The 16,101-nt window shown below is 45.0% G+C and overlaps 1 protein-coding gene across 3 annotated transcripts in view; it reads left to right on the plus strand.

Moving 5' to 3' along the window:
• Positions 1 to 16,101, plus strand: part of HELZ (helicase with zinc finger) — a 221,909-nt gene that overhangs the window by 78,099 nt on the left and 127,709 nt on the right. For all 3 annotated transcript variants that reach the window (XM_068263178.1, XM_068263177.1, XM_068263179.1), the window contains exons 3-7: positions 2,082 to 2,118; positions 7,290 to 7,414; positions 10,032 to 10,088; positions 14,972 to 15,023; positions 15,683 to 15,758. In XM_068263178.1, the coding sequence (XP_068119279.1) occupies positions 2,082 to 2,118; positions 7,290 to 7,414; positions 10,032 to 10,088; positions 14,972 to 15,023; positions 15,683 to 15,758 (347 nt within the window). The remainder of the gene's footprint in view (positions 1 to 2,081; positions 2,119 to 7,289; positions 7,415 to 10,031; positions 10,089 to 14,971; positions 15,024 to 15,682; positions 15,759 to 16,101) is intronic.

The following is a 16,101-nucleotide window of genomic DNA, read 5'->3' on the forward strand; positions in this document are numbered from 1 at the left end:
TAATTTCCCGCCTCAACTACTGTAATGCCCTTCTGTCTGGTCTCCCTATGACCCAAATAGCCCCACTGCAGTCCGTCATGAATGCGGCAGCCAGAATTATCCACTTCTCCCATCACTCCACCACGGCGGATCCCCTCCTTGAATCCCTCCACTGGCTTCCTACCCTGTCCAGAATCAGATTCAAGATATTGTGTCTGACCTACAAATCTGTCCACAAAACCTGTGCAACCTACATTTCTGATCTTACTCAGAGGTACACACCTAGCCGCTCACTCCGCTCTTCCCCCGCATCACCCAGTCCCATGCACGCCTCCAGGTCTTCTCAAGAGCTGCTCCAACACTATGGAACTCCCTACCTCCACCCATTAGGGCAGCCCTCTCCTTCAACATCTTCAAGAAGGCCCTCAAAACTCACCTTTTCACTATGGCCTACCATCCCTCAATGGTGCTCTAAACCCACAATGGAACTCTGGTCCCTACCTTTTGTGTCTCAACCTCTCCTTCTAGATTGGTAAGCCTTTGGGCAGGGTCGTTCTCCTTTTGTGTCATACCTGATCATGCACCTCCATTACTGTGAACCCATGCTATGCATCTGAGTGAACCTAACTTGCCTAATCTCCATGCTCTCCTCCAGTGACTAAGCATTACTTTAAGCTCATACTCTGCTGTGTGGTCTGGTTTTCTTGTATTCCTGTATTGTTATATTGTGGTATGTCACCCCTAAATATTGTCTGTAACCTAAACTAATGTCCAGCGCTGTGTAATATGTTGGCGCTTTATAAATACAATAAATAAAAACAATAATAATGTCACATGTCAGTTCAGGTATCCTATAAGACCATTTGGGTTGTTACAGTTTAGTCCAGGTATTGGAAAACTCTGCCCTCCAGCTGTTACGGAACTACAAGTCCCACAATGCATTTGCCTTTGAGTCATGACTGTGGCTGTCTGACTCCAGCAATGCATTGTGGGACTTGTAGTTCCGTAACAGCTGGAGGGCCGAGTTTGTCATTCCTGGTTTAGTCAGTGGGGACTACAGGCCCATCCACCTTGGTCATTACCTGCTTGCATGGGGCAAGAAACTTTTTTTTTTTTTTTTTTGCTACAGTGGTCCTGTAATGATGCATATGGGGCATTAGATATGGACAGGATGAGCAGTGGGAATGGGTCCAGGGATAACTTGCCCCAGGGAGTTGTAAAGATGAATGTCTTTATATTACCAGAACTGCATGATAAAATATTTCTATATACTGTGTGAGCGACCCACATGTTGTAATTCTCATGTGAGAGAGATGCCATACTGAAGGCCTTTTAGCCAATCCGGGGCATTGATGTGCAATGTGTATATGCTGATCTCCCAGCCGCAGCTCTTCCTCTTGACTTTTCTATGCATGTAGTGCATGTACGTAGCACTCTCACCTTGCAGCGCTGGGTCCCCGCTTTGAATCCCAGCCAGGGTACTATCTGCACAGAGTTTGTATGTTCTCCACGCGTCGGTGTGGGTTTCCTCCAGGCACTCTGGTTTCCTCACGCATCCCAAAAAACATACAGATAAGTTAATTGGCTTCCCCCTAAATTATCCCTAATACACTACACAATTATACATAGACATAGGACTATGATAGAGATTAGATTGGGAGCCCCTCTGAGGGACAGTTCAGTGACTAAACAGTATATATGTACAGCGCTGCGGAGGGTGTCAGCACTATATAAATAATAATGTCTGCTGGATATAGGAATATGTCTCTGGCTCTTGAAGGGGAAGGACGGCGGGTGGAAAAGTAGCTTGTACATGTGTGACACCACTGACCAGGATCTTCTACAAGAACATACTGTGAAGGCCTTCAGTAAGGTATCTGTCACACAGCATGTCATTAGGCAGATGGACTGATGGCAATGCGCTCTCCATGGTGGGCCTCAGGGTGTGGATCTTGTATAATCCAGTGGTATCCAAAGGTAAGTGGGTCGGCAGACTCATACATTGATTGACATAGAATGGTCATTTTTAAAGTAAGACATTGAGCTTGGCAATAAAAGTTGATCACTTCAGAATCCTGATACACCTCTTCCTACTTTTCCAGAAAAATTATGACCAGGCGGATGAAGACTGCAAACTTGGTGAGTACAAGCCTATGTCTGTGCTGAGGGTTAGAGATCAGCCTATCAGCTCGTGAGTTGCTTTAAAGTGGATCTGAGATAAACTTTTACTCATTGTGTTCCTTACATATAGTTTATAGGGCATTCCTCCAGCCAAATACTTTTTTTGTTTTGTTTTAATACTCTAATTCCCTATAAACTAAACAAGCCTCGCCCACAGGTTCTCCAGAGAGCCTTAACACTCAGTCCCAGGTAGCAGGAGCTTATAGGAGCTCAGTCTGGGCAGGAGGAGGTTACTAGCCATTGATTTCAGAGGCAGAAGGGAGGAGGGAGAAGGAGAGGGGATTGAATTTACACACTGGCAAGCTGATAGCATCTCCAGCCCTCAACCTGTGACAATGTGACAAACAGAACATGGCTGCTGTCATTGTATCACAGCAATAAAGAATCATAAACTTTTAAAGCTGTTTGCAGCTATATTTGCTGTTTAAAGCCTCATCTACACGGGTAGATGAGGCTGCGATCCGGCGGCTCGATTAGCCGCCGGATCGCCTCTTCCGCATGTGCCCGCCACGTCCCCGCTCCGCATTCGATTTTCCGCTCGTCCCCGCCTGCGCCGCTTATCTTCCGCTCGATTCCCTGCCATTGTCCCCTCGCGGGGAGCAAGCAGGGAATCGGCGGTGCGGAGATCCGTCCTGTCGGATCTGATCAATCTAGCCGCATCAGCGGCTCGATTGATAATGAGCATCGCGGCCGCATCTACGCGTGTAGATGCGGCTTAAACGATCTAAACTTTAGATAAGATTTATAGACAAGTTATTTGTTATAGTTACTTTTTCATCTCGGATCCGCTGTAAATTGAGCAATTCAGAAAATGTCATGTGATAAAATGCGCACCAGATTGTCCAAGTCTCACCATTCATGGACCACGGGCGATGGGGAAATTCTCAGCTAATCCAATGAGAGTTCTTCATTACTGGCAGAGTCCGCCAATCCTTCTTTAATAATGGTGATGGTAATGCCAGGCATACACACTACCATCCATTCGGTTAAACAACCACATGATCCAATCCATCCATCCAGTCAAAGTAATCTCTTTTGTGCCAATTTACATACTCTATTTTTTCCAAAGCATTTTTATTCTTTTATATCAGGGGTCAGGAACCTTTTTTGGCTGAGAGAGCCATAAACGCCACATATTTTAAAATGTAATTCCGTGAGAGCCATACATTATGTTTTAAACTGGGACAGTAGGGCTCACATCCCTGTTGCCATGGTGATGTGTATACAGTTGACCCGCTGGACAGCAGAAGCGTCAGACACGTCTTCAGCTTCTCTTGGGTTTCAGCAACATCAGCAATTTCCCCGAGAGCCAGGCAGGAGAAATACCGTTACAGTTAGCTAGCTGACTTGGGGGTTGATTCGCTTTGTAGGATGAGATCCCCGCACTTTGGCCCAATAGGCTGCCTGTCAAGTGACAAGTAGCCTATTGGGCCAATCAAAGTGTTGGGATCTTGTTCTACAAAGTCACTGGAACTGACAGGGTCCAGAGTGAAACAATTGGAGCAGCCATTAGTTTTGGGGTAGTGCATGCAACAGCAGAAAATGTTACTTGTGCTGCCACACTAAGCTGAGCTGCTTGAGCAGTGTAGCTTAGTGAATCCTCTACTGATTTGTCTGTGAGCCAGATGCAGCCATCAAAAGAGCCACATCTGGATAAACAATCATTTGAGCATAGATGTGTTCAAAGCCAGCTGTGCTGTTGATCAGAACTGCTCATTACCCCCACTCCTCTCTGGGAAGTGTTGAAAGGAACCAGAGCTAACATGGTCAATATCTGCTGTTTTGGTTTACCATCTGCTGAACAAATGGTCTATCATACTGCCCCACCTTCCCCTGTTCACAACCAAGAGCAGGGTAGAGAGCAGGGTCTTTCTGGCCAAAGATTAGGGGAATGTCATGTATTCCTGACAGCCAGCCTGTGGAGAATAGAGTAAAGCGCTTCACTACTGCATTTGTCTACGAAAGTTCAAAGCTCCCTGGTCGGAAATAGGGAAGATTGACTGTTTAAGCAAATATTTTTGTTTACTCAAATTTTTTAGCATATAAAAGCAGCAAAGTACAATAGTTTCCATAAAAACTTGCATAATGTAATACTGAGCAAAGGATAAAATGTGGTAGAACGAAACAACTAAATATCAGGGATCAACAACCAACCATTCTAGTGTTCCGGCAACATACGCTTGCATTCAGGTACAAATCGGCAAACTTGTCTGACCATGTACATTAGATCTGAGGACCCTGCTGTGATGAGCCTGCAGGAACTGATAAACACCTGGTTCATGAGCTTTATCCAGATTACCTTCATCAGATGTATTAAAAAGTTTTCAGTAGGATAGGCTCTTAAAAGTGCTAGTCCATCGCCTGTTCAATTCCCCTTGTGGATTCTAATAGTCAGTCAGTTTCATATTGAATTGTGGGTTGGAGTCATCCAGAATATGGGCAAGTTTCTACTAGCCTTCTAGTAGTCTATAGGCTAGATCAGGGGTCCCCAAACGTTTTGGGTCGAGGGCCGGGTCAACATACTTCAGACTGCTGGGGGGCCGGAGTATACATAAGATGATGTAGAAGTCTTTGCGGGTCAGACAGTGAAGCATACCCAGGTGACAGCCTGCAGTCCAATTGGACAGCACTGTCACCTGGTGTGGAATTTGATTGGAAACCAGCAAATTACTGCTTCCTGGCTTCCATGTGGATGGGTGGTTCCAGCACTGCTATTCTATATGCAGACTAATATTTAAAGATGTAGCTGACCGCATCTATAAATAATACATTTTGTGTGTGTGGGGCCAGTAAAAAAGCCTCAGGGGGCCACATTCGGCCCGCAGGCCTTAGTTTGAGGACCAACTATCTACAGCAATAGAGTCAGCACCGTTCAGTATTCTTATGCTCTTTTATTGGTAAAATAGCATGATGTATGCTGCCAGCGACAGCCCTGCTTTTTCGGTCCACAGACCTTTTTCAAGCTGTTCAGTATGTGCATCAAGCTACAAGCTAAAATCAATGAGTTTATATAGGCACATTTCCATATTCCAGCCAATCACAAACAGGCACCTCTAAGCCAATCAGGATGCAGAGACCTTCGCACGGACCTGATAGAGAACTAAGGTCCCTAATATGCAAATTATTCCATTACTATTCCTCCCCCAACATGACAAAAATAACTCCACCTATACCCAAGCACCTCCTCCCAATAGTTACACGGGGGGGAAGGGATTTTGTTTGAGCGATCATCATCTCCATTTTCAATAAAATGTATCCAGATCATCAGTACATAAGAAGACATCGCTATACTTGGCGGAGTATTCCCACACCGAATCCCCACGGTTCAAGATACAGACGTGCAATGACGTCAGCTACATGTGACCAAGTCACATGATCCCACCTCAAGGGGGCGTATAGGAACAGTAAACTCCTCGTCCCTAGGGCAACGTATGCACGCGTCTCCACGGCAACCCAGCCGTAGCACAACGCTGCATATAAACAACCGCTGCCTCGCAAAAATAGAGGAAAAAAGGGAAAACATTTATATGGTGCTGTGATGCACAGAGACTCACCACTCCATCAGGAACACCTGGGTCGGTCCTGTCTAATGGGCAGCTAAATGGCCTTCTGCATACCCCGGCCAAAAAGTGACCTGTTAAAATAAACACGCCTTCTAGTTGTCTATAGGCTAGATCAGGGGTCCCCAAACGTTTTGGGTTGAGGGACGAGTCAACATACTTCAGACTGCTGGGGGGCCGGAGTATACATTAAATGGTGTAGAAGTCTTTGCGGGTCAGACAGTGAAGCATACCCAGGTGACAACCTGCAGTCCAATTGGACAGCAGTGTCACCTGATGTGGAATTTGATTGGAAACCAGCAAATTACTGCTTCCTGGCTTCCATGTGGATGGGTGGTTCCAGCACTGCTATTCTATATGCAGACTAATATTTAAAGATGTAGCTGACCACATCTATAAATAATACATTTTGTGTGTGGGGGGCCAGTAAAAAAGCCTCAGGGGGCCACATTCGGCCCGCAGGCCTTAGTTTGAGGACCACTGGGCTAGATGGTAGGCCAGCTTTCAAGCCATTTACACACGTACGAGGCCTGTTGCCTGGCAGTGATTGTGACTCGATCCCTCAGGTGTTCGCTTGGGGGAGAAGGGGGGGGGGGGGGGTTTAACCTCTTGACGACCAGCTAACGCCGATTGGCGTAAACTGGTCGTCTGCGGGTTACCATGGAAACGGCCGCTCGATCGAGCGGCCTTTCCATGTCAGTTCACGGAGGGTGTCTCCGTGAACAGCCGGAGAGCCGCCGATGGCGGCTCGCCGGCAAAATGTAAACAGGCGGGGAAGAAATCCCCGCTGTTTACATCATACGGCGCTGCTGCGCAGCAGCGCCGTAAGGCAGATCGGCGATCCCCGGCCTCTTATTGGCCGGGGATCGCCGGCATATGATAGGCTGAAGCCTATCCTTCAATGCGCAGGACGGAAATCCGTCCTGCGCAGCACACAGGGGAAGGGAGAGGGAGGGAGCTGGCGAGAGGGCTGAAAGCGCTGCGGAGGGGGGCTTTGAAGAGCCTCCCCCGCTAAGCAACTGCAGCCGGCGGCGATCAGACCCCCCCAGCAGGACATCCCCCTAGTGGGGAAAAAAGGGGGGTAGTCTGATCGCCCTGCTGCACTGCTGATCGGTGCTGCGGGCTGTAGAGCCCACGCAGCACCGATCAGTGTAACATCCCCTGGTCGGCAAGTGGTTAATGCTGGCAGACAGAGCAGAGCAAGATGGGAGTGCGCGGGGTGAGTTAGAGAAGAATGACCTCAGCCTGCACTTTGCTGGGGCAACCTACCGTGTTGATTTCTCTCCAACTTATTGAGGCTGAACAGGTCTGCTGTTCACTTGCTAGATTTTCAATGTCTAGTGTGTGTACAAGGCTGAAGTGATTGGCTGTCTATCATCTCCAGGCTAGTAGCTACCTGTTAAAGCCTGTTTCAATTACTAGATGTGATCCTGTAGCGATTCAAACCAAATTCCACCATGAATGGGCACTGTGATTATTGGTGTGTATGCTTCTCAGACTGGAATACAGCAGGACTCAAATCACACGGCTTTGACTTTAATCTTCCATGTTTTTTTCTTTTTCCCCCAGTTCTTGGCAGTGGCCGGACCCAGTTGGACGCCTCCGTTCATGCCGTACTGTGCTGTTTACACCTGGAGGGGAAGCTGCAGATAGTGGCCAGCGTCTTATCGAAAACGCTCATCGGGGAGCCATTGGTGAGCTTAACCTGGTGATCCCTTGCCTTACTGTACCATGAATTCTGGCTTCTCTACTTGTTCAGCACTGGCAGAATAATCTGGACTTTTATGACAAATAACCATCATGCTGTGGTGATGAATATACACATGGGATGCCGTAACTGAGCTGTACAGATGAGTTACAGGCAACTACAATAGGGAGCGCAATAATGGAGGGCATAAAAATGGGTGCCCTGTAAGGCCTTGTTCACATTGCGTGGCGTTCGCATTGGGTGTTTTTTTTTTTTTAAACACACTTTATTGATGCTTCATCAAACATACAACATTGGAGAGATTACATTTGTACACTTTGCAATATTACATATTTTTAAGTGACAAGAAATACACTAAATACACTATTTCCTTCTATTAAACACAGACCATACAAATGATGCAAAGTTGCTAATGTCTCTGTTTTCTTCTTTTCGAACAAAATCCGTCCACAGATTAATAATAGCAGGAACAGAATTATATTTTGGTAAGGAGCAATGTCACAAGAGATATAGCTCATCTTCAATCCCCCAAATGCAGGATAATATCAGAGATCTGCAGTACATAAAATGACAATAAGATAACCTAGAAGATTTAGCATCAATAATCCAAACCATTCTACAGTATATCCCCCATTGCCACACTACTAACCCACCTCTCCCTTCACACCACACTCTACCACCCACAGCTCCTGGCATCCCAGATAGCCACCCATTTTTGTTTTAGGTACCACTCCATCCCCTCCAATGGCTTCTCTAGTAACATTTTTTGCATTGGGCGGTTTTTGGCGCGTCTTTTTTTTTTTTTTTTTTTTTTTCCCCCGACTCCCGGCGCTTGGGTGGGCGATTCCTTTTCTAAGCATGTTTCCCGAGCGGTTTTGTAATTCACTCCCTGACGCAAGTCAGGAAGTGAACTCTATGACTTGGAAAATAATAAATACAATGTACTTATTCTTGAAACCGTGAAAGCAATCGCTGCACAAAATGATTTTGTGAGCATTTTTCCTATACCTTCCATTGAGGCGGAATCGACTCAAAAATGGCCCATGCAGCGCTTCTATGAGCAGATCGGAAATGAACCGCTCAGATGATGTGAACACTGTCATAGAGAATCATTGCACAAGCGTTCTTGGGGCGATTTTGAAAATGGCTCACATTTGAAAAAAGGGCTAAACTGCCCTAAGTGTGAACGAGCGCTAAAGGAGAGACTCAGAATAACAACAATAAAAAAAAATTAGCCACACCCACTTTTACAGACCACACCTATTCTAAAATAAATTCCTCCACTAATGCAGGGGCTCCCCGAAATCAGCGTTTCAGCGCGGTTTGCACTTGTGATTCCTGTGCAATAGAACGAGAATCACTGAGCAATCGCCTCCCCAAAATGCTGCATGCAGCACATTTGCGAAGAATCGAAACCGCTGCAGTGTGAATTTATCCATAGGGATACATTGTAGGCAGACTAACGCATTTTTTCAACTTGAGCTCTGTTAATACTGCAGAAATATACTGCGGAAACATTCTTCCTGCCTTGTGCTTTTGGATCAATGTCACTTTGAGTATGTATGCTGAGCTTGTTGTGGATGTTGTGGAGTTAAATGGATGGGGTGGCTAGGTTATGAGGTCAGGCTGTTTTTAGATGCACTGTTTTTGATACAATAAAGTTTCATATATTTTTATTACTTTTGGTTGAATTGTTTTGTTGGTATGTACCACTCACCATTTTCATTCCTTCCTACTTTGGTTTTTCTACATTGTAAAAGCGCTTTGCTAATCGCTGGCGATCGCCCCAATGTGAACCAGCCCTAAATTAGATAGTGTTTATCCAAACATGGCACTGAATAGGAAATGGGGGTTTGCAGAAGAATGTTTAGGGAATAGAACAGTTTATATAAACATTTGATCATCTATTAAAAATAAACATAGATGTATGGACACCATTGCCTTTCAATTCAAAAGGGAGTGTGAAGAGTTAAAGAGACTCTGTAACAAATTTTTCAGCCTTAGTTCTTCTATCCTATAAGTTCCTATGCCTGTTCTAATGTGCTCTGGCTTACTGCAGCCTTTCCTAATTGCACTGTCTCTGTAATAAATCTTATCTCCTTTCCTCTGTCGGCTCTGTCGGGCTAGGCTTGAATGTGTGGAATGTGCAGGGCTGCTTGTGATTGGATAGAAGCGATACACACCCTCTGCAGGCCCCCTGCACACTCTGTATGACTCACACACTCTGCTTATGTGAGCCTATCACAAGCTGGTTAGTTTGTTTGTAAACACTGCCTAAAACTGTTAATTACAAGCCAGGATTGCAGCAGAGAGTGGCAGAAACAGCACAGAGGGGCACAGAAGAAAATAAGGAATAGAATGGTATGCTTTTGAGTGTAAGAATATTAGAGTACAGAAGTGTGGTGGGAAGGTGGTGAATGGCTGGGGTAATGGAGGATCAGAGCCATGTGGCCATGGTTGCCATCTATGCCGCCATCTTGATCTACCAACAGGGGGATTGACATAAAACTGCTAGACATAGTTTCCATGTGAAGACAGAAACATACCGTATGTCTGATATGCAGCTGTTGCTATAATTGCTCTTCTCTCTCTTCTCTGCACAGAATGGAATGGTAACCAAGGATCTGTCACGATTAAAAACGCTGCTTGCCGAAATAGAGGTAAGTTGGAATGAAAAATGGCACAACGCTTCCTTCCTGTTCTGCACATGAAGCATTGAGGCTCGGTTCCCACTTCTGCTGGATCACGTGCAGTCAGCGGGAGCGGCCTGTTCCAATGGTCAACTGTTGACAGCGCAGGAGACTTGGGCGCAGCCGGCGCCACCATAGACCCTAATAGGAATTATGGCTATAGCGCCGCTCAGTGAGTGATTTGGGCGCCTTCATACGTTTAAAACCCTGTAATTCGGCCTCCAGCAATAGCTGGCATCTGAATTACATCATTCCCTACCATCCACGTGGACCTGGAGGGGCAATAGTAATGCCGCCGGGACTTGTGCAGCAGCAGGATAAGCCATATACCGGCTGTATCCTGCGCCCAAGTCTCCCGGCAGCATATTCATACGTACGCGTCAGCTGTGGACTGGAGCAGATGTGATACAACCATAGGCTATACGGGGAAGGCATCTGCTCTTCCAGGATTATCACAGACTGCACAGAAGGGCGCCCCGCTTACCGCAATGGATCCTGTTTAGCTGTTTGTCGCAAAACTGACAGCTGTTTACTGTCAGTTTTGCATCAAACAAAGAACGTACAAAAAATGTCCTCAGCTCAAGTGGGACCACAGCCTTAATATGTGCCCTGTTTACCTATGCAAAGCATGGTCTGTATTCACAGTAGTGTGCTGGTAAGACACAGAAATTCAGCTCTCTGATTGGAAGGCTACTTACTGTAACCTGAGCGGTATATGCCTGACACTGTTGGGCATACCCCTCGCTAGAATTAAGGCCTCGTTCACATTGTGTGCGTGTGGAAAACGCATAGAATGCAGGGAGAACACGCTTATGAAAAGCGCATGCATTTGTACGCGTTTTTGTAATGCGTTTCTGTGCGTTTTTGGTCCTCATGCGTTTTGACCATACTCCGGAAATTCACTACACTTCCGTTGAGAAACGCGATTCCCAAAACACAGGAAAAACGCATGTCATGCGTTTTTACTGCACGTACATTGACTTGCATTAACATCCGTTTGTGGGCGCAACGCACAGAATTGCATGCAGCAGGACATGTCTTACTACAGTCACAGTAGGGGCTACAGTCTGCCAAGGCTTTCTAACTTGTCTGATCACCACCAGAGGGTGCCACCTCTGCACATGCTAGATCAGAGTATCAACCTCAATCACATAGGGGGCCAAAATGTAATGATAGGTACCCACAATGACATTTTCTGACAGATTTACTGTCAGATCGATTTTTTTTTTTTTTTTTTATAATCTCTTTTCTGTTCACTTCTATGAAAAATGTGTTGGAAATCAGATTGAACCTCTTGGAAATAATTGATCTGAGAGTAAGTGTGTCTGAAAATTGCATTGTGTGTACCTTGCATAAAACACCATGGAAATGGTCCATTCACTAAAGATATGGAACCAAGCTAAATTAAAAGATAAGCTCCAATCCCCGCACCTCCCCCTCATGACATTTACAGGACACCCGGATTTCTACCCGGGGCTACATAATCCTAACGCCTTTAAATGGTGGGTTCAAAGAGGGTTAACCTCTATCTATAGTTTAGTGACTGATTCCTCACTCAAATCCTTTAGCTACCTAAAAGAGCACAAACAAATACCGGACACAGAACTCTTCCGCTACATGCAGATTGCACACTTTACCAGGAAATATATTAGGTCTCACGATTCTCTACGCACTAGAACTCACTTTGAGCATGCTTGCGCTACAGACCCACACGCGCCGGGCCTAATCTCGTTACTCTACAAGAACGCGATCTCCCCAGCCAATACCTCTAATCCGACATACATAACTAGGTGGGAACAGGAGATCAGCACAACCTTTGAGAAGGAGGACCTCCAACGCATGTGGAGGAGTGTGCCTAGCATCTCGGTTAGCTCTGCTCTGGTAGAAGCCCAATACAAGGTCTTAATGAGATGGTATCTGACACCAGACCGTATCGAGAAGCTCAACCCTGATAATAAAGGTTTATGCTTCAGGGCCTGCGGTCAGAGGGGCACCTTTCTGCATGTGTGGTGGACATGTCCTAAAGCACGCAGGTTTTGGAACAGGACCTACCAAGTTATATACTCCACGATCAAATTTCAAATCCCTAAATTGCCAGAAGTAGCATTACTGGGCCTAAAGCCCCCTAACATATCCAATTTTCAATATAGACTGCTGACACATATCTGCCTAGCAGCCAAACGGGTAATTGCCCACTCCTGGAGGTCCCCGGCACTCCCCCTGCATGTGTTCAAGGGTTACCTCAGTCATGCATTATGTTTTGACAGGATGAAAGCTATTGTAGATGACAAACTTCCACAATTCGAAAAGACATGGAAACCATACTTTGAACACTACTCACACTGGCTTCCCAACACCTTAACAGCAGTATAACGTATATATTCCCACCAACCACCACCTATAATAGGTAAATAAATAACGTAACGAAGCTAATGGTGGCTCGGCAATCCCCACACCTATACCCCTGCCCTTCTGCCCCTATACTAATACTTCTCTCTACCCATCCCCCCCATCCTCACCACCTTTCCCCTCCTGCCTGATGGTCTCTACTCCAACAGGCCTACAATGTGGAAAACAGAGAAACTTCAAATGCGCAGTTAAACCCAAAGGGCAGCCCTTGGAACCCTCAACGGTGTTGCAACCCAATAGAACTTAATCCCAGGGCTGCTTAAAACAATAATAAGGTACTCCAGGTCATGATAATTAAGCCGCCAACCCTTCCTGACGGCTTCTTCCCCTTGTTGGAATCACTCCAAGTCCAATACGCCAAGTTGACCTGACCAGATGTCAGTACATGATGCCTAGTGCTGCTGACATCAAAAAGTTCTCTTGAATGTTATGTATTTTACCTAAAGCGTCTCTATGTACCCTAAATACAATTGCACTAAACTGCTATGTATGTAATATGTTTTATTACTATATTGTTTTCTTGATACTTTAACTGAAAATCAATAAAAACTTTTTGAGAAAAAAAAAAAAAACACCATGGAAATTGCAGTTTATTAAGAAAATATCAGTCTCAAAGTTGGGTGTATTATGACAAAGCTAGCTTTGATGCTGCATCATTTTTGTTTATAGCGGTAGTAAATCTTTCCAGCTAGGATTACAGTCTGCTTTTTCATTTTTGAACAATTTGCTGATTTTCTTGAAGGGTCTATTTAGCATACTTGCCTCCATGTTTGTTGTCAGAATGCGATCATCTGCTGTACTCCTTCATAACCAGCACTGCCTAATACGAAATCCATCCTGGTTTCTGGAAGCCTAGACATGCTGTATATGCGTGCCCTCTAGCAGTAGGGTGTCACTTCACGGGTGACAAACTCAAAGTACATAGCGGGAGACGTATGTTGAGTGCAATCTGCACTTTTAATTTGCATACAACTGTCGCGGAAATCTTACAATTTAAAACTCATACAAATAAGAAGAACATTTCTTTCAGAGTAAAATGAGCCATAAATTACTTCTCTCCTATGTTGCTGTCACTTACAGTAGGTAGTAGAAATCTGACAGAAGCGACAGGTTTTGGGCTAGTCCATCTCTCCATAGGGGATTCTCACCATAGCCTTTATTCTTTATAAAGACATTCCCTGAAAAAGATTTATACAAAGATGCTGGCCAGCCTCCCTGCTCGCTGCACACTTTTTTTCGGCAGTTGGACGGAGCAACTGCTATTTACTAAGTGCTTTTAAAAATAAAGAAAACCCTGAGAACCCCTCCTGAGAAGATGGGCTAGTCCAAAATCTGTCCATAATGTCAGATTTCTACTACTTACTGTAAGTGACAGCAACATAGAAGAAAAGTATTTTATGGCTCATTTCACTCTGGAAGAAACGTTCTTCTTTTGTATATATTTACATGTATTAAGATTTTCGTGACAGAGGTCCTTTAAAAAACGGTAAAAAAAGATTTGCTTTAGGTATTAAATCTAGTTTATGTATGGATCCTGATAAAATGGATTCAGATAATGGTAAGCTTGCTTCTGCTTACAGGTAGTCATTAAAGGGAAGGTTTAAGCAAAAAAAAAAAAAAAAAAAAAATGAGTTTCACTTACCTGTGGCTTCTACCAGCCCCATGTAGCCATCCTGTGCCCTCGTAGTCACTCACTGCTGCTCCAGTCCCCCGCTGGCAGCTTTCTGACCTCAGAGGTCAGGGCCGAATTGCGTACATTTTTATGCATTCCAGCTAGTGCAGGAACATTAACACTTACATTTTTACGCGTTAGTGGTGCAATGCGTACATTTTTTTTCCTGCACTAGCTGGAATGCGTAAAAATGTATGCAATGTGGCCCTGACCTCCGAGGTCAGAAAGCTGCCAGCGGGGGACTGGAGCAGCAGTGAGTGACTACGAGGGCACAGGATGGCTACCTGGGGCTGGTAGAAGCCCCAGGGAAGTGAAACTCATTTTTTTTTTTTTTTTTTTTGCTTGGACCTTCCCTTTAAGTGGTATTACTAACAGCAGTTTTAGTTATTTTTAGAAACTATTTCTGAAATCTTCCCATGATGAAAGCTATGTACTTGCCCAGTATTTTGTGGTGTGAAAAAAACATTCGTTAATTTCTTGGATGACCTGTGTGTATACAGGTGCTCCCTGACGTCAGCAGCTTTCTCTACAGCACAATACCGAGATGGATTACACTCTGCTGACCATAGTTATGGTTCTTGCAGCTACTTTCAGGGGGATGCCTCCTGTTTCCAATCTTTCCTTCCCCCATACGGCAGAACAGATGCCCTCTCCTTTTATCTTATGTCTAAGAAGCAAGATGGCCGCTATCCCGCTCCCTGTACCGTCTTTCATTCTGCTTCCCAGTCCTTCCCTATGATATAGTGAAATGTGTCTTCCTCTGTGCTTTCAGAATGTCAGTAACAGTGTCCGCAGCGGTTACCAGACGGAGGATCTGGAGGATGGTAAGATGTATATTGCTTGCTGTTTAGCGGCGACTGGGGATGGTCAATCAGATGCACAATCTACACACAATTATGCTCATTGTATTTTATGCAGCTGCTGAATTGGATCAGTTTATTGCCAACTTGCATAACTTAACATAATATTAGCATAATATTGGCATCAACTCAAAATGATTAGGCTCTCCGTAACCATCCCTACTATGTCGACAATGAAACATTTGTAAAGAGCTTTTCTCCCCTAGGACCCAAAGGTCATAAGCTTGTCTCAGAGCAGTACATAGTGATGTGTACAGGGGAAAAGTTATGTGATCGTAAATGCCAGACGAAACAAGTGTTTTTTCAGTTTGGATTTAAACGTGTCTAGGGTTGGAGCTGTCTTGATTATGTTTGGCAAGGCATTCCACGGGGTAGGGGCAGCATGACAGAAAGCTCTGGCTCCAAAGGTTTTTAGTTGTATTCTGGGGGTGGTCAAGTTATTCGATTATGTTAATCTGAGGTTGTGGGGGTGTGACGCAGTTGCAACAAAACCTTCAGGTATCCAGTTCCTAGGTCGTGTAGAGATTTCAACAAGTACCAATTCTTCTGTATTTGGTAGCATTGGTAATTTGCGGTTGTTTTGCATGTGCTGATTGTCTGTTGTCTTATTGTGTTTCTTCCAGGAACTCAAGATGGTTGGCAGTTTCGGCCTCCCCCACGGGGCGTTACCAGCAGTGAGGAGTACACTCTTTGTAAGAGGTATGCTGGCTCTCATAGTTACATAGTTATTTTGGTTGAAAAAAGACACATGTCCATCAAGTTCAACCAGAGAACAAAGTGCAACTCCAGCCTGCTCCCTGAAATATCCCTGTTGATCCAGAGGAAGGCGAAAAACCCTTACAAGGCATGGTCCAATTAGCCCCCAAAGGGAAAAAGTCCTTCCCGACTCCAGATGGCCATCAGATAAAATCCCTGGATCAACATCATTAGGCATTACCTAGTAATTGTAGCCATGGATGTCTTTCAACGCAAGGAAAGCATCTAAGCCCCCTTTAAATGCAGGTATAGAGTTTGCCATAACGACTTCCTGTGGCAATGCATT

This window comes from Hyperolius riggenbachi, chromosome 12 (assembly GCF_040937935.1).
Source record: "Hyperolius riggenbachi isolate aHypRig1 chromosome 12, aHypRig1.pri, whole genome shotgun sequence".
In the NCBI taxonomy this organism is placed as follows: Eukaryota; Metazoa; Chordata; class Amphibia; order Anura; family Hyperoliidae; genus Hyperolius; species Hyperolius riggenbachi.